Source organism: Ictidomys tridecemlineatus, chromosome 2 (assembly GCF_052094955.1).
Source record: "Ictidomys tridecemlineatus isolate mIctTri1 chromosome 2, mIctTri1.hap1, whole genome shotgun sequence".
In the NCBI taxonomy this organism is placed as follows: Eukaryota; Metazoa; Chordata; class Mammalia; order Rodentia; family Sciuridae; genus Ictidomys; species Ictidomys tridecemlineatus.
In genome coordinates this window covers 180,376,807-180,395,965 of record NC_135478.1, presented here as the reverse complement: position 1 = coordinate 180,395,965, position 19,159 = coordinate 180,376,807, and the positions used below count along the sequence as shown (strand labels likewise).

General features: G+C 34.6%; 1 protein-coding gene across 10 annotated transcripts in view; it reads right to left on the bottom strand.

Annotated features, from left to right (window-relative positions):
* Nucleotides 1–19,159, bottom strand: part of Grm8 (glutamate metabotropic receptor 8) — a 732,322-nt gene that overhangs the window by 116,989 nt on the left and 596,174 nt on the right. For all 10 annotated transcript variants that reach the window (XM_040291623.2, XM_021722399.3, XM_078040287.1 and 7 more), the window contains one exon: nucleotides 16,183–16,319. In XM_040291623.2, coding sequence (XP_040147557.1) covers nucleotides 16,183–16,319 — 137 coding nt within the window. The remainder of the gene's footprint in view (nucleotides 1–16,182; nucleotides 16,320–19,159) is intronic.

The window sequence follows — 19,159 nt, the reverse complement described above, 5'->3', positions numbered from 1 at the left end:
GAACAATGTAAATGTTTGTTTGCTTTCCATTTTGAGAGTCCACCAGGGACAAAGAAAGGAAATGATTGGTTGTCCTTCTAGGATACAATGTCAATGTTAACCTAACATTATAGAAGTGAAAATGTGGATCAAAAAGAAAAAAAAAATGGAGGTGTGTGTTCACCTGGGATGAAAGAACAAAGATAGTATGTTTTCATATATTTTTCTTAAAATATATAGTTGAGATATATATCATAGGGTATATGTTGAAAGGTTGGGATCAGAAATAGAGGTCTATTTTTCAGGGGCTCATAAAATTTTCCTGAAGAAAACCCAGAATCTCAAAACAATCTCAAAGCAAGCACTGGGAAGAGATGAGAATGGGAAGGATAGCAAAAGCAAACGAATTCTTAGCTTTCGTCTCAAGTGAAAAATTTGAAATATAAAAATAATATCTGCAGTTAAAACAAATAATTATTTAAAAACTTAAAGGATGTTGCTTCTTGGGAGTCTGGAAAGGAGATCAGAGAGTCTTGATTTCTATTTCAATTTTATTTTTTGATTTCTATTTCAATTTTATTTCTATTTCTATTTTATTTTCTAAAATAAAAACTTCAAGAAAAATTATAAGTGTTCAAGTGACATTGATATCATCATTAAGCACTGTAGGGACTCAATACCTTTTTCTAGGCTCATCAAATGCCTTGTTCAGTGTGCCAGCTACTGGTATAATAAACTATTACCTTAAAAACATTACTATTGTTACTGGCAGAACACTGAACATAAACAAACCCACTAATTTTGGCAATGTGTTGATTTCTGGAATATATCAGCTCTTTAGCTTGATGGACAGAAAGCATGATATACAGTCAGGTCAGTCTGTGAATAAAGACTGAAGGACAAATAAGAAAAAGATGTGAGGGACATGGAAAATCACCTATTCAGGAACATATTCCAAACCTGGATGTGAAAGTGTCTTTTTACAGAAGCCAGTGATTTTCCCCACATATTACACTGTCAGAGGTGAAGCTCTTCTGACAGGACAGACCTTTGTTTGAAATCACAACTACCTGAATCTTTGGATGTGTTTTCCAGCTCTGTTTTCACTTTCCTTTTTTTCTACAAAGCTGTCTTTTAAGTGCTGCATGATCTAAAATCCCTCAAGGCAATCTGAGTTCCATTTCTTTCCTTCCTTTCTTTCTTTTTTAATTAGATACTCACAAAGTGCAGTGTCCTTTTCTTTTTCTTTTTTTAACACTTTATTTTTTTTTATTTTTTGGGGGAGGGGAGACTGTTCTGCAAACTGACACAGAGACTACATCTATTGTCTGATGCTATTGATCGACCAGGATGTCGGGGTGTGGAACCAACACTTCCTGAGAAGAGGATCCCTGATGAATGCTGACTGTATTAGGCAAGGATGACATAACATGACTCACAATCTTCTGTCAGCCCTATTGAATTCCAAGCTCTGTCACAAACCTGGCTGGCTAACCCCTTAAATTCTCAGGTGGTTCCTATTCCCCAGTTAACTTTGTTCTGCTATACCCTGTAAAGGTAGGTAACAGAGGCTTTAGGAAATGAGCTAAAAATCTGCTACTTGACCCATGAATTTTGTCTTCAAGTCTGAGGGAAGAAAGAAAATATTAAGCAAATCACCACAACTGAATAATCAGCTATCAATACAGGACTCAGGAAATTATACTTGTTAATAGACAACATATTTCTTGATAGTGTAAGCCTATGGTACTCACATTAATGAAGCACCAACTCCTTAAAACAACATTCTCTTTCCTAAGGGGCTACTATGTATCTTACTCAGGTAACTTAATTTCCAAGTGTGATTTTAAGGATTTTTTTTTACACCTTTATTTTATTTATTTATTTTTATGTGGTGCTGAGCATCAAACACATTGCAATACACATGGTAGGCAAGCACTCTACTACTGAACCACACCCCCAGCCCCAGATTTTAGGGTTTTTGCCCAAATATCTGTCATCACCCAACAAATGACCCTCTCTACTATTCTCCCAGCATAGTATATATTTAAGAAATATGACAGAAGCTGATAGGAGGCAGCCACTGTAGAATGCTACATGCTCTGAGCCTTTCCCAAGAACTGCAGCTAGAAACCCAGGGAGAACTACTTCTTTGTTATGAAGTAGTTCAGTCTCTTCATCTGTAATTATGCTTAACATTCGCAAAGCCAGTATGTCATGTGGACCTAGCCCCAAATAGTGTAATATTTACAAAAAACAATTTTCCATGCTATGTCAATATTTTGTGACATGAATATTTCTTGACATTATTCACAAATACCAAAAAAAGATTCAATTCATAGCACAAAGCAAAAATTATGAAAGTCATTCCCCCATCTTTTAATATTTCTGATACTTACAACTACACCCGTCTCTTCCTTCCTTTATAAGTCTACAGAAATTTCTCCAAAATCATCCCAAATTCTCCTGTTACTTTTTCTGCCCCTCCCGATGATATTTTTAAGAATTTCCTTTTTTATCCCGTCATAACTCAACACAGATTCCAACCTCACATGCCCAGGGTGTGAATTCCCTCCAGTCTGAATGTAGAAGTGGATATTCCTTCCTTTATTATCAAAGTCTAATTATAAAATAAACATATACTCCCAGCCTCCCTCCATTCTGCTGCTTCCTTTCTAGATCAGGGTCTGTCCTTTCCAGGAGCACAGAATGAGCAGTCCTTGACTCCAGGAAAATATCCTAGAACCAAATCCTGTGATCATTCACTTAACTGCTGACAGTAAGGCCTCCACATCTTTGCACAGCTGTCCTGTTCCAGCAGATAACTCTATTCAAAATTTAGACCCCTGTGTCTTAGCCCTTCTTCATCAATTCCTTAACTTCCTGCAGCACTGGTTTCCCAGTTTAACATTTAGAAGTAGAATTTCAACTCAAAGCTCGTCCAGCCATGGAAGCCATTCATCCCTCTCATTTCATAAGATACTTGATATCTTGGGAGGTAAAGTTAAAAAGCTATTTACCGATATGCAGTTACCAAGAGAATTTCCTATGTAGTCTAATTTACTGTGTTAAACTGAGTGTCAATTTTCTGAATTTTTAAAAGTAATCCAAAAGAAGTAAAAAGAAGTAATCCAAACCAAATAATAGTAAGACATTATTCTAATCTCAGGGGAGAGGCAACGTTTCCCTCCAAGTTTAGGATAGTATTCCAGGGACAATACTGATAACAATCTTCTAAATTTCTATGAAATTTCCAAACCATAAATACTGTGAAATTCTACTCTATGTTCTAGATGATGATCTACTCCAAAAGACACTAGACATGACATTTTACATTCTACTACTACAACAACAGAAAACTTCAGCTACCTCATGGAACTTAGTATAAAGCCTATATAACAACAACAACAAAAATTGTAAGAAACTTAAATATTCATCGAAATTTCTCAGCAATGTCAAAACATGAATCCTTATGAAACCCATGTAAGCCAGTACAATTATTGAATCCTTTTCCCATCCCTTTTGAGCATGCTTACTCTCATGGAAGTTCTCTCAATTTCAAACACTGATTTCTCTCTCCCTTTCTTCTCCCTCTCTGTACATGTATCTTTTCCATTCTGTAGCTGCCCCAAAGCCTGTCTCTTATAACTCTCAAAGCCTCCCCCCAAACCCAACCCATGCTCCTTTCCCTATTTCCTGCTTTCTCTTGTCCTAGACACATTGCTTCTTGCTCTGCTCTTTTCACTCTAAATCAGTCAAAATAATTTCAATGATGCCTGATTCTTTTCTCATTCATCGGCCTGATTCCCTTGAGAGTTTGATATTCCTATTTCTCTTATTACATATGAATAATAATACTCATCATAAAAGATTGGTTGTAAACTACAGGAAAAGATATATTTATGCATATCCTGGACACAGGTTTTTAAGAGTTTTTGCTTAAAGAAATAATAGTAGTGAGATGGGAAGTAGGATACCATTAGGCAAGAATCCTGCACTCTTCTGGGTGCAACCTCTCAATCTCCCTATTGCATTCCCACTTAACACCTTGAAGTCAGAAAGGAGTAGGGGAAAGGAGAAGGCTAAGGATGACAAGAAGGAAATTAGCAGTTTGGGAGAGGAGTAAGGGTACAGAGAGGAACAGCGGGGCTTAGTGTGTCTGCTTGCTTCATGAGCTGAACTGTGTATTTGCCAGGTGGTGAGGAGGGCAGAGGCGGCCACTGAGCTCCAGAACAGCTGCTCCATTCTCTCCTTCCACTCAACATTTGAGAGTCTGGGCAGTTTGGGGGCAGCCACGAGGGAGCAGCAGCAGATGGCTGCCATGCTCTGGAGGTGTACTCTTGAATGGTGAGGGCTCCAGTTACAAAACGCAGCAATATTTATATGCCTTAAGTATAATCTATGAGAAGGCTGAAAAGAGACACATTCATGGAAAATTATAATTTTAATTGGAATTTTTAATTTAGCTCTCTAATTTTAGTAGCAATTTTATATTATATATCAGCCATAGTACAGTTATTAATATTAAAGAAAAATAAAAATTTAAAAATATTTTTTGACTTCTCATCCAGGTCTTACATATTTGAAGCAGGGGTAAATAATCAAGTGACAAAGTTTATGAGGGAATTTTTCATATTCAATCCACAATGACTGTGAACTTAGACCATGTGCCAGTGAGAAGACCAGAATTTTCCATGGGCATTATCTTATGTGAAGAAGATGAAAGTCTTTTTTCCAAGTAAGGGGTGAAAGATCTCATTTAAAAAAAAAAAAGACCCAGGAAACAAAACACTAGATGTTCATTTCTGTTTAAATGGATGCCAATCCAATTCTGACCAAATTTTTACTCATTTCAAAATATGTCAGAAATTCTCCCAAAGAAAGGGACAGAATTGAGTTTCAGACTTTTTGTTCATTTGTTTTTAATGTGGTTTTGTGTGGCTGGTATTTTCTATTCAAAATTATTACAGCCCTCACAAATAATAGCTTATAATTCCATGGCATTTTAAAGTTCAACAACTATTTTCACACACAAAACTCTTGACCTTTAATTTTTTTTTAATAAAATAAGAACCACTATATAATAGAAAACTTCAATTCATAGATGAGGAAAGATTTCAGAGCAGTAGTGTACTGGCTGGAGTTGGCTTCCATACTGGAGAAGCAACATGTTCATAATCCTACAGCTGGCAACAGACATTACAACTAGGCTTTGTTCTAATGCTGGTAGGACCACTGTCCAACTGTCTTATGGAAAGGGCAGAAGTATTCATTACTCCAGGAAAAAAAAAAAATCCCATTGCCTGTCTTACGGAGTGCCTGAGAGTACCCACCATCCATCAACCAAACTGAAGCTCAGCCTCTGTCTCCTGAATTCACCCACTAAATCATTCACTTATGAATTTTAAACTGTGGCATTGAAATGATTAGTGAAGATTACTAACTTAAACAACGAGATAATTATTTGGTACTCTGCTATGAATCATTGTTACAGAACTAATAACTAAATAAAATTTTAATGTTGCTATCCTTGCCTCAAAGGTCCCTAAATTTCTTAAAATAAGATCAGCTCAATATTAGTTCAAGAAAATATCACAACACATATTAAGGTGTTTTGTAAAACAAATACTAGCTTATTCCAAATAAAAAACTAAAGAAAAGACTATGGTTAGGATAAAAGATGAGGGTTTTTTGTTTATTTGTTTGTTTGTTTGTTTCCTTTTCTTTTTTTCCAGTAAATAAGCTATAAGTTAAGGCATGCCTGTTCACTCATATTTTGAATGATTCAATACTACTGTTAAATTGTGGTTGTCTCTGAGGGTCATCTTTTCTAATAGACTGATACACTTAATCTTATTAATGTGCAGTTGTCATTAGGTCATTTCTTTACAGTGACTGAGACCAGTTACAATGTAAAATCCACACTTAAAATTGAGATAAAATTCTAAAATTTGCTTCTTATAGAAACCTTCTAAGATTTTGGTTCCCGTGCTCTCTATTCCTCAGGGAAATTCTGACATTCCCTCTTTCTGCCTTGGTGCAATCTACTCCCTACCCCCCTGGTATGTCCTGCCTTCCTATACCTTATCTAGAACATTCTAGAGCCATCAAAACAAATCTGACTTCCTTGAACCTTTCCTTTCTTCTAAACTCCATTCCTCTAGTATTCTTACCTATTTGAAATTCATTGTGTTCACCACCTTCTACTGTCCAAACAGTCATGAACTTTTCCTTGATTCTAATTCTCTGATATTCCTAAAAGCATGCACACAGGAGTCACATACATATTTATATATGTTCTTGAATTTCACCTGTGTTTCCACTAGTCAAGTGAAACACAATAAGTAAGTTATTGGTAATTTTAGTTTTTTATAAAATGGCCTTTCTGAGAGTCCTTAATTCCCAGGGTTATGATTAGGATCAAATGAGTTAATAAGTATAAAAGTCAAGGTAGGTGGAAACTTCAACTTAAGCCAGCATTTCTCAAAGTAGATTTCAAGGGATATGAGTTCTGCAAAACATTGCTTGAATAAAAGGGAGTTTGAAGTTAATACATTAAATTGAATCCAGTACATCTAATGTACCCATCTCAGTTGGTTGCAATGTACATTAGCACTTTTCAGGCTCTAAACTGTCTCACAGGAAAACAAAGCAAAAAAAAAAAATTGTCCTACCATCCCCTAAACTTATTTGTTCACAAAGCTTTTGTGTGCATATATAATAGCTATTTAAAAGCCAGCCAAATTGGTGTTCTAAGGAAAGTTTTGAGAAAATGCTGACTTGGACAAGAACTATAGTTTTCATCTTGGAAAATATTTCAGACTCAGGTTTCTAACAGTTTTAGTTTTTGTTTGTGTGTGTGTGTTGGGTTTTTTTTTTGTTTGTTTGTTTTTTTGGTTAAAGAGACCATCTCCAAACGTTCAGAGTCATCACAAACCCTGAAAATGAACCAAATTTTATCTCTTGGGTAGCTATGCTATGAGGTTAGCAGAATAGTACTGACTTTCCAAGGCTCATTATTTCTTAACAATAACTCAACAACTTTAAGGTTATGAAAATGTTCTGTTTTTCATGTGATGATTCAACAATTGCTTGTCCAGCCAGTAGCAGATGTGAAACATCATCTCAGGAGACAAGTTCAACACACAAATATGTGAAAATGTACAAAGAGTGGGCAGAAATTCTCAAGAGTCTCTAGAAATGGGTAAGCATAGCTGGTAGTTCATGAAGGAGGCAGAACTGGGATGTGGTCACTAAACCTGTGTTCTACTACATCCATCTCCAAAAATCAAATTCTTTACTTCTTTACAGTATTCAAGGTAAAAGGGCAATAAACACTTGTGCACTGATTGTCTCAGTGTCATAAGCTGAATGCAACCAAATCTGTGAGGGTACAGTGGGAATTCTGAATTCACTTTATTTTATTTTACTTTTTATGGGAACAAAAATAAGCTGAGCTTACCTTTATTGCCCATTTGTGGCTGGCTCTTCTCTAAGCTATCACATCCCCTAATTCCTCACAAATATAGACCTTAACTCTCCTTTTATTTTCACGGAATAGTATTTTTCCAATAAATTAGTATTTCACAAATCACATTAGTCATTTCTACTTATCCTCATTTGAAATTAATATACCTAATAGGACATCAAGCTTTCCTATGACAGACCCCTATTTAAAAAAAATGTGTTATGAAATCATGCTTTTGTGAGAGCAAAAGTAATGTCAAAGTCCTTGCAACAATTTTTATATTTTTTTTAAAAACAACTGTCAGCTAAATTATTAAGTCATTATTATTTTCTTCCATTTTATTTCAGTTTTCTTAGGCTGGAAGTAGTCATATTTCTTTATAATAAATACCCCAAATTTTATCAACCATAAATGGAAGACCTCTGAATCCTTAAACATCATGAGGTGTAGCACCATCTACATAGATAAATGAGGTCATAAACATATTAGGATCCCTTTTAATTCTGAACAAAAAAATAAGCAGAGAATTACATTCTAACCTAACTCTTGATATCTAAAATATCCAATTAGGAAAAGAAATGGATCTGGAAGAAATTTTAGTGAATAACTATAGCAAATTCCTGATTTTATAAACATGAAAATTGAAGCTCTAAATATTGAGTAACAGAGTATGAACCCATCTGAGGCTTAGTCTTCTAATTCTCCATTTTACCTTCCACATTTATCATAGAGCTCCCCAGGATCTCTCTCTGAAGAGTGAGGTATTGATTCCAAACTGAACAAAGCTTTAGGAAGGGATGTTTAACTCTTATATTTAATGTAGAATATGTTTTAGAAAAAAGAAAGGATTGCAAATTTCTGCAACTTCACCTGGAGCCAAGGGATCTCTAACCTCAGTGAAATAGTATAGGAAACTATACCAGCTTCTGGCTGTTTCCCTTCCCTCAGTCTTGAGGAAAGATGTCACATGTCCCATTAGAGTTTTGGCTCAGTTGAGAGGTAGAGCAACTTTGTTTTGTGTAATTTCATGCTCTAACTAGTAGTAAAGGACCTCAACCTACAGCTGGGGGCTACATGCTTTATTCAGATAATATTTCAGTTCTTAGTTATAATTCTTTTGTATTTTGTATATTTTATATAACACTGAAGAGCCCTCTGAGCTTTTAAAAGTACCCTAGCATATAGAGTGCACATTTATTTTAGTAAATCTGCCATTAAAAAAAATATTCTTTACCCATTATTTTTCTATTCTAGAGTATCATTTTATGTTTATGACCTTATTTAACCTACTTAGTCTACTCATCATGGCACAATTGTACTCACTTTGCTCCTCACAAGGTTAAAATTAGGATTAACATACCATTTATGCTTATTTTATTACTTTATTATTCTCATAAAAGTCTAGAAGGACCATCTTCCTTTATCCTTCTTTGATATTCATGTAAAGAGACATTTTCTAATTTATATTATTTTCTTCTTTAAGATACCTTATATTCTTTCATTTGTCTTTTCCAATTTGACCTCTATCATCTTTTTTTTTTCAGGTTTCTTTTTCTTTCTGAGTTATTTTCATTATTACTTATCCAATTAAGCTCTTTTCTCATTTTTGTACTACTAACAATTTTTAATATCCCATTTTTCCTTAATAAACCATCAAAGTCCCTCAATACTAGTAGATTACCCCAGGAAACTCCCTCCATCTGGATCTAGATAACCAAATTTAGCTTCTCAATTACTAATTGGATTCAGATCTGATGTGACATAATTATGTATGTTTTTAAAATAGTAAAGCAATTATTTTACTTACTCTAATGAACAGTCTGGAAGAATCTATTGGTTATTATTCTTGATGAGAAAAATCAAATCTATTAACTGAAATTCACTAAATCTATTTCTTCTTCCCCACTTTCTCACTTGTTTGTTCACTTATTTTTTTTTCCTATTATGATAAATGTTCCATAGTAAATCCCTTTAAATAAGTTATGGAAGAAGTCTAGAACAAAGAAAATGACTAGTTGAAGGAGAAAGAATCAGACAATTAGATAAAATAGAAATGAAGTTAATTACAGTCTAATTCTTAATTATAGCTAATTCTTAGTTACCAAATTCATGGATCCACTTTTTCTCCAGCCAATATTAACTATGCTGCCAGAAACATACTCCTAAAGTTTGAAGATAGGGCTCTCTCTTGAAAAACTCATTGTATCTTAAAACATACTAAACATGTTCTCCTGGTTTTTGAGACCCTGTAAAATTTAACTTGGAGTCATTTCCCTTCATGTCTCACATGTCCTCTGATCAGGTTATCCTCTGCTCTGGAGCATCTCAGGATCCCTTAGTTCACAAAAGAAATGGCATCTTTTTTCACCTCCCTATGGAAAGCATAGAAAACAGTGTTCAACCACATCATCGCACTTACATTTGCATTATGAAGTCCTTGAATAGGCAGGATAGTTCTGCCCATCCAATGGTACTGTTCCTCAATCATAAGAGGCTACTCAGAAACTCTAAGGCCCTCTGGAGAACAGGAAGTTCTGCAAATGGTGTGGATAGGAAGAAGAACCAGTGGTTACAGTACACCAACTCCTATAGAATCTTACCTGGCCCCATACATCTATTTCCCTGCTCCCATGTATGATTTTGAACTTCCCTAGGTTTTTCATCTGCCTAGATTACATAGGCCTGGTCCTTGGATATCTTTATAATGTAACCATCATGTCACAGAGGACCTCCAATAGATCACTATTAAATCAAGTGGAAGCAGTATTTGAAAAGTTTGGTCTTTACTCTGATGTTCTGAATAGAGAATATCTGTAAAAAGAGATGACTGCACCAGGATAACTTTTCGGTGCCCATTCGGTAAACCCAAAATATGTTTTTATATTTTAAAATGTTTGCTCTATGACTTATATGATTTGGAAAAAAAAAAAAAACAGAAATTTGATCAAACTTTTCAGCAGCATTTCATTTCATTAAATCAGTCTTTACCCCATACCTGTAATATAGTATCTACCACGTGGAATTCTGATTACACATTTGGCTTTTGCAGTAAAGGATCAATCAAATACATATATATTATATTGGGACTTCCTTGACTTGCTTGGAATGCAGAAAGAAATAATTCCCCAGGTTTCCCATTTTTCCATTTTTTTTTTTTAGGAATTTCTGTTCTGGATAAAGTCAACCATTTTAAACCAAAATTATTAGATTCACTAATTTAATAAAGGAACAGCTTTTATATGATGAAGGATAACAACATAGTCCTGAAGTAGTGATTGATTGAATGGAGTTGAAACTGTTTGAGGGAAGACCTGTTTGCTTAGGAGTCATGCACTTTCTTTTTGCCTCTATGTCCCTGTTTGCAGATTTGCTTGCATTTGAAAATACTTTCTTATATTATCTTTCTATCTATCTATCTCTCTATCTATCTATCTCTATCTCTATCTCTAAATATATATTTATATCTATATCTATCTATATATTTATCATCTATCTGTGTATAAAAGTCCACTGTGTGAAATAATAATTATAAAAATATCTCCCTTTCCTACAAGTATGAAAGTCGGTTCCCTGAGTTCTTTCTCTACATTCTGTTAGAACTTTAAATACTAAGCTAGCCTGCCTTTGTACTCTATCCTGAAAATCTTTTGTTTGCCTTCCTTTCCAGTAAGAAGACGATTAATCTTCAAAGCTGTATTTTTGTTTATTAGATGCTAATTTATTCTTTTCAAAAAGTCATTTTGGTGTCATTATTTATATTTCTGTTTATGAGCTAGCAGACATTTTGAATAAACATTAAGATGATTAAATTTTAACCACATTCTTGCCAAGTCCTAAGTAGACCCTCGATAAGCACTAACTGAGCATATCGTGAATAATATCCTGATTCGAACCAAATTATGATTGTCATACTTGTTTTACACTTAATATGTGTCAGGCTATGTTACAGGACCTTTATAGATGCAATTCATTTATATCAAGAACACTACGAAGCAGATATGACAGTTTCTATGTAGATAAAGAATTTGAGACCAATAAAGGTAAAAACAACATGATTGGGGCCACACAACACATGAAAGGAAGGTCAGAATTCATCTTTTGGACTTTGAGATCTTGTTCTTGGCCATTATATTATGATGCATTTAATATTTATAATAAGCCCACTATTCTACTTAGCAGATGGGAAAATTGAGGCTTAGCATTCTAGACTTCATCAAAAGTTACTTTTCTATGGAATGACCCAAGAAAAAGTTAAATCAAATTCAAGGAAGCCCCTTTCCTACTTGTCACTCTTCCAATTAACATTGTGCCAACTAATTGTGGTTGAGACACAAGTGTGGAATTACTCTTCTTCACTATTTTTATTTATCTCAAAATTATTTGCTAAAGAAAAAGAAAAAAAAATATAACTAATAACATTTTATGCATGTCTCATTCCTACAATAATCCAGAAAAATCGGCTCTGGTTGAAAAGTATAAAAAAGTGAGCCCTGAGTTATTTTGGGCCCATCCAGTCACCTCAATACAACTTCTCCCTGTGGACTCAGCAGCATATGGCTGTGCTTCTCACGGTTCAGGCTCCTCTGTTTATTCTGAACCTCTAGGTTACAATATGTTTTGTAATCACTAATAAGGACCACCTGTCTCTTGAGAGATTCCACCATATAAAAATAGAGACCTAATTGTTCAAATTCATTCTCAGATAGACAATACGTACTTCGTGTGTGGACCAAGATTACTGAATAGAATACCTAAATGAAAATAAATTATACTAACTGATTATAATTGCTAAATTAAAAACATATGTCCTTTATATAAAAAGAAAAAAGAGACAATAATATTTGGAACAATAAAGGCTATGCTTTGGAGGATATGAAATGCCTTAGACATTTTCCAGAGAAAAAGAATAATCTGCTGGTTTTAAAAATTTATTCAGCTTACTAAAATATATTCAGTCCAAATTTGCTGCATTCAAGTATGCTTAACCATATAGTCTCTTGTGTAAAATCATGTTTAAATTCAGCACCACCTCCTCAAAAAACAAACAAACAACAACAACAAAAACCCTGGCTTTAAAAACAAGCAGAATTCAGTTTAGTAAATACAGCCATTTACTGAAGTTAAATAATAATTTTAAATAATTTTATAATAAATACATTATACACAAAAAGTTTTATAATAAATAAATTAACACAAAATGTTAGCAAATGCTAACATTGAGAGTATAAAACCAATTGTAATTCTGGTTTAATAGAATAAGAAGAAATAATGTATATGGAAATAAATTCTCCTCTCAGTACCTCGATTTGCTCCCTACCACAATTCCCATCAGGCCACATAGGAACTTGTCCCTAGGCTTCCACTGCAAAACTATGTCCACACCTTCATCAGCACACCTTTCTCGCTACAGGAGAACTATTGGTTTGAGGGTCTGTCTCCCCTTCTAATCTGGGACTGCCCTGTGAGCAAAGACCCACAGCCTCTAGTTTCAATCCCTAGCAACTTGTACAAGCACAGAATGAATTTAACAAGCCTGTTAAAAATAGCTGCCTGTGCCTCTTGTCTGCTTGAAACGTTGTACTCTTTGATCACAGACTGGTGGCTGCAATAAATAATGCTTCATTGTGTACTTAAAATTTGCTGAAAGAATAGATTTTAAGTGTTTTCACCACACACACACACACACACACACACACAAATGAATAGTATGAGAGAGGATGGATTTGTTCATTAGCCTCCTTTAAAATCATTCCACATTGTAAAAATATATCAAAATACCACATTGTACTATATATAATATTAGTCAAATAAAAATAAAATTTTAAATGTGTTTTAAGAAAGTATTGCATGGTTTAAACATAAAAACTTGAAAAATAACACACACACACACACACATACACATAACTGCCTACGTGATAATTTCTATTCACAAAATACTATAGAATAAACAATGTGTTTACATTATGTAAAGTTTACTTTTTAAGGTAAATATCAACTATCAAAGATAGGCAGAAACAACTAACTGTGGGGACAAAAGATTAGCATTTAAGTGGAAGATTCTTGGAATTTTATAAAGCAAACTCAAGTACTTCTTCTAAAAGGACCTTCACTTCCCTACTCAAAGCACTTATTGTCACATCTCTCACTGATCCCATAAAATCATGAGATATGGAGTAATTGTGTGCCAGGCACTTATTATGTTATTTGTTTTAATTCTTATTATAACCATATAAGGTAGTTGCAATTACTATTTCCATTTTACTGATGATGCAACTCAGGCAAAGAAATTGGTGCCTTGCCTAAGATCTAAGCATAACTTTTAAAAACCAGTAGCTTTCCAGGCAGGTATCTGATCCATCTTCCAAGGATAGTTTGTTTGCAACAATAGTCCCCAAAATTCAATCCATGATTTATAACTCTCTCCACAGCCTCATTCACTGTTCTCTTCTGAGAGTTGCATTTTCACAGTTTCAGTGAAAGTAGCACTACGGTATAGTTACAAATGATCATAATCATGCACGAGAAATAATTCTTACAAATTGTTTTGATATATTTTATGAACGATAACATGATCGTAAACATAAAACTTTCATGCATCATTAAATGTACATAAAAGAGCAGCTTGAGATTCAATATGAAGTTTTATAATAAATACATTATACCCATATAGATGTGTGTGTGGGCACTTTGTGAATAACCATTTTAGGTGTCTTATTACTATATACTAGTGCATGTATTTCTTAAACACTGAATTTTGTTATGGGAATCCTTAATCATAAGAATGTAATAGGCAATTTTGGCTTTAATAAAAGTCAGAGAAATGTAGCTTCCCTCTTTAATCCCTTGTCAAATTTTGTCATGTTGAATAATTTTACTTCACATAAATCTACTTCCAAATGAACATTTGACAAAAAGTTAATAATTTTCATGTAATTAACAACTTATGGAATTTTCTATGCATGTTTCAGTAAATCAATTTGGATTCAGAACAATGTATGTTTCATGAAGCACTTACATGCAGTAAATTGTAGACACATTGTCTTACATACTGCAATAGTTGGAAACATGAGCTGTCTCTGCATGGCTGAATGCAGAGCTATGATAATTATCAAGAAATCATTTCAAAGAAACTATAAATCATACTCTAGTTTTATTTTTTTCTCATTATCTACTTCTTTGCTGAGAATACCATGACAGATGCTGCCAAAACGTATTACTTCAGGAGACATATTTGGACCTACAGAAATAGAAATTTGTAAAATACTAACTGATGTCTTTTGAATGGGTTCAAACACAAGAAAGCCTATGCACCTCCCAACAGGATTGCCATAGCTTAGAGAATCAAGAAGGGGAGACACTTTTCATTAGAAGAAAGGGTGAATTATTTATACATTTGAACAACAGAACAATGGAAGATGTTCCTAGTTTAGTAGAAGCATTTTAAAAGCATCTTAATATCTACAGAGGAAGCATTGCTGCTGTTGTAGTGATTCCTTGGCCACTTAAATGTCTCAAAACAGTCCTATGTTTCTGAGGAAAAGAGGCTGTATGAATGAGTTCCCATTCTTAACCAACACCTCTGGGCACACTCTCTATACCCAAAGAAGCCACATGCCCTGATATAGCAAGAGCTGTTAAAATGTGAAATAACTCTTAACCCATTGGTAAACAGATGCTGCTCCAATATTTCCCTCTACCTTAAACCTTCCCTACCCTGCCATGCCCAATCCAGTGCTCTGCTCCCTGCGATTTCCGGAGCCTCCCTTATCCATAAAGTTCTTTATCCAGAGCACTTTAGAATTGGTTGGTACAAGTACCTGATGGTTCTTGCCCAAGTCCCTAAAGATAAATGCCTCTAGGAGTACTTTTGGGCTGCCCACTAGCCAGGCACACCTGCTAAAACTCCTCTCTTCTGCCATCCACTTATGTCATCCTCACTGGGTCCCTGCCAGACACCTGCAGAAAGATCTGTAGCCTCAGGAGGAGCATGGTTCTCTAGCACGCAAATGTCCAGCTACCTTTCACAACACCCAAAGGCCCTGGAATCCTGCTTAGGAAGCTTAGGCCAGGGTTCTCCAAGTTATCCTCATATGGCTACTTACAAAGCTATAAAATCCGTGGTGCTTGGACTGAGATGTCTAAGGTACACAAAGGTACCAGGCAGCAGTAAGGGATGCATGATAATCTGAAGATCACCCTGCACACATCAGTTTCCCCTAGTGTTGTAACTCAAAAAGGTAATATAAATATTGAGTATGATTTACTTCCATCCATCAGGTATAGCCATTAGGTAGGTGTCACCTTATGATGTGGCAAAGGTAATGTACACATTTGTTAAAGTCCAGACTTGACAAATTCACTACACATTTTGCCACTCCCACCCCATCTCTCTCTCTCTCTCTCTCTCTCTCTCTCTCTCTCTCACACACACACACACACACACACACACACTCTTTTTTCTCTCTCTCTAGCTCTCTCTCTTTCTTTCTCTCTCTCATACACACACACACACACACACACACACACACACACACACAAAGTGTGCAAAAGACATGAACTAGCAAGTTCAGAAAAGGGCAAATTTCTCTAAGCGTATAGCCAAAGAAAAGATTCACTAAATCTTTATAGATATTAGGAGTTTTTTTTTTCTACAGAGGTTGAAGTTATGTATTTTAAAAGAAAGCATCCCTCATTGAGAACCATATGTATTAATGCACGTTTACATTGATACTTGCTTTTAGATGAAGCTGATTGGTCCAGTGCCCGATGACTTTGTACTCTGTACTTTTATTGGTTATTTGATACTGGAAGATATCATAACGTCCGGGAGCATCTCCGTTTTCATTAAAAGTGACAGGCGTACCAGCACTGCCTATAAACGTTTAGAAAACAGTGTTAATAAAGTTTAAATAATATAGTTCATTGGGATTATATTTTCTCTAAAGAAGAATGGTAGATAAAATATATTATGTGTTTTAAGTGATACGAAGATTGTAATCCATACAAGGTCATTCTTGATAGCAATAATATATTTTAAATGAAAATAAGCCAGATGTACGAATAGGAATCAGATGTGCTTTATTATGCACATTAGAAAGTAAATGATGAGCATCCAAGTTAGGCAATGTACAGAGCAGCTAAATAAATATAAGATGATAGACTGAATATTCATTGCTTGCTACAAGAACAGTAGTTAATAGAGAAAAATGTAAATGTCTTGAAGCATGACAGCTATTGTACAATACGAACTACAAACAGCAATTCCAAATTGGCAGGAGGAGATTCCAGCCAAAATCCTTGGAGTTTGATTTCATCTCAACTTCAAATCCACACACAAGCTGTTGCCCTTTCTAATTCCTCTGCCTCTGCTACCTCTGCCCAGGAGAATATCACCATGGGCTGCTACTGGGAACTACTCAATGGGTGAGGCAGCAAGCGGTGGGAAATTCCATCTCTGCTCAGATCACAAAAGTCCCTTGATTCACAGGGATAAGTGTGACAGTATTAGAGCAGCACAGGATGCAAAAGATGCAGTCTTTCCTAAACTCCATTTCTCTCTGAAGCTTTCATCTTTCCTCTTAATAGCTTCGGCTCACTTTTACTTTCCATCTTATTGACTCTTCTATAATTCCAGGTGTCTTAGTGGAAAGGGATCACCACCCCAGTGTTGTCTTGCTCCATCCAGCCTCACTCTACACAGACTTTCTGTTCTTTTAACAGCCTTTAGACCCCTTCATCTTCATGAATTATTCTTTCCTATCTCAACAAATTCACCTGACACCCATCCTTTTTCTTGCTGCCTATCTTCTCTCTACAGGCTCCCTTCCCTGAATTTCTCCTTTGAAGATATTGGATTTAATTTCTCTTTTGTTCTAGAAAGAAACTTTCCTCTCCTTGCTATCTCTTTTTCATATTATATTCTCCAAAATCATATATTATTCTAAATACACCAACTTATATATTTCCATCTGATAATGAGTTTATTTTATATGTACAGTTGTTGTTTACCTAATGATCAATAATTACAAAATTCTGAAACATTTATCAGGCTAAATAGGTAAAATTATCAAAAAAGATTGTAACTTTGCAAATAATTACCATCACAACAGCAATTAGAATATTTAATGAAAATGTTTAATATCTGTTTTCTTGATTTTTTTCTAAAATTAGAAGATGAAGTCACTAATGAAACCACAGATCCCTGATATTCTTAAATACTGCTTAGCCAACAAGAGGTAGCACAGCCTAGAGGAAAGGTCACTGATCTGAGGGCTAACTCCATTCCCCATTTACATTCACAATTTGTGTATGTCTCTTTTTTCATTTATAGTAGGAACTTAACAATGAATATAATATATTTTTGAAGTTGCTAGAGAACAGTACTCATGCACATCATCATTCTTTTTATTAATTCATGGAGGAATTGACTTTATGAATCAATGGAAGACTGAGGAATTAGGGGGGAAGCAGGAGCTCTCTAATCAACCAGTATCATCTTACCACTTCTAGATACTCAAGTGGAAACCCATTTGCTTTTCTTAACCAACACCTTTACCAACTTCTAGTGTGACATTGAGGTGGTTAACCTCTTAAATCCTAAGTTTCTTCATCTACAAAGTGGGAGTAAGAGCACTTTTCTCTTAGAAATGTTGTGAGAATTAAAAGAATCAATTCTTATGAAGTGTTTAAACTAATGCATGAGATAATTAAATATTTTGATTCAGTAAATATTTAGATTTAGATTCAGTAAACACCAGTGCATGTAGATAAAAAGAACAGAGGCATCTTTAAATGATGCCTCAACAAAAAATTATTGAATTTCCAATGGTGAAGATCTGACTAGAAAAACACACATTATGAATTTCACACTATCATCAATTCCTGACATTTATATATCACTTTGAAAATTTTGAATGTCACATTCTCTACTGAATAAAATGATATTTAATTTTCTCTAAGTAGAATTCCCAACGTTGTCACCTCCTTGACCAAATGATTCCTCATCTCCTACAATAGCAGTTTCTAATCATTATGCCACAATGATACTCAAGATGGAAGAAAGTCACTTGTGTAACACACTCCCATGAATATACTCTGGGTTCTACAAAATTTCTAGTGGAACAGATGTTTCTATAACTCTTTTCTCCAGTTCAAGAAAGCCTACTGGAAAGCAAGTGAACAAAGGCTACATTATCACAAAAATATAATTCCCAACTTTGCTACTTTACATATCATTTGTAGCATCAAGTTACACTAAATTTGACATGGAATTTAGGGGAAATATATAATTAGGAGTATGAGTTCTGGAATCAGATTGTGGGGTTCAAAGCCCCAGTTCTGCCATATGTAACTATTTTAAGTTCTTAATTTCATTATATTGCACTTCAAATATGGGCTAATAGTAATTCCCATCTCAGAGGAATATGTAAGTATTAAATGAACCACTCTATGTAAAGAATATTATATAAATATTTTATATAAATATTTATATAAATATTATATAAATACTTTAACTGTATCTTTTCATTTTGTTGGTACATTATAATTATACATAATAGTACAATTCACTGTTACATATTCAGACATGCAAATAATACACTTTGTTTAATTTCATTGCCTAGTACTACCCCTATAGTAAATATTATTCTTTTTTTTCCCACACCAATGCTATTTGAACCCCCCCACACACCCTTATTGATGTAAGAATACTTG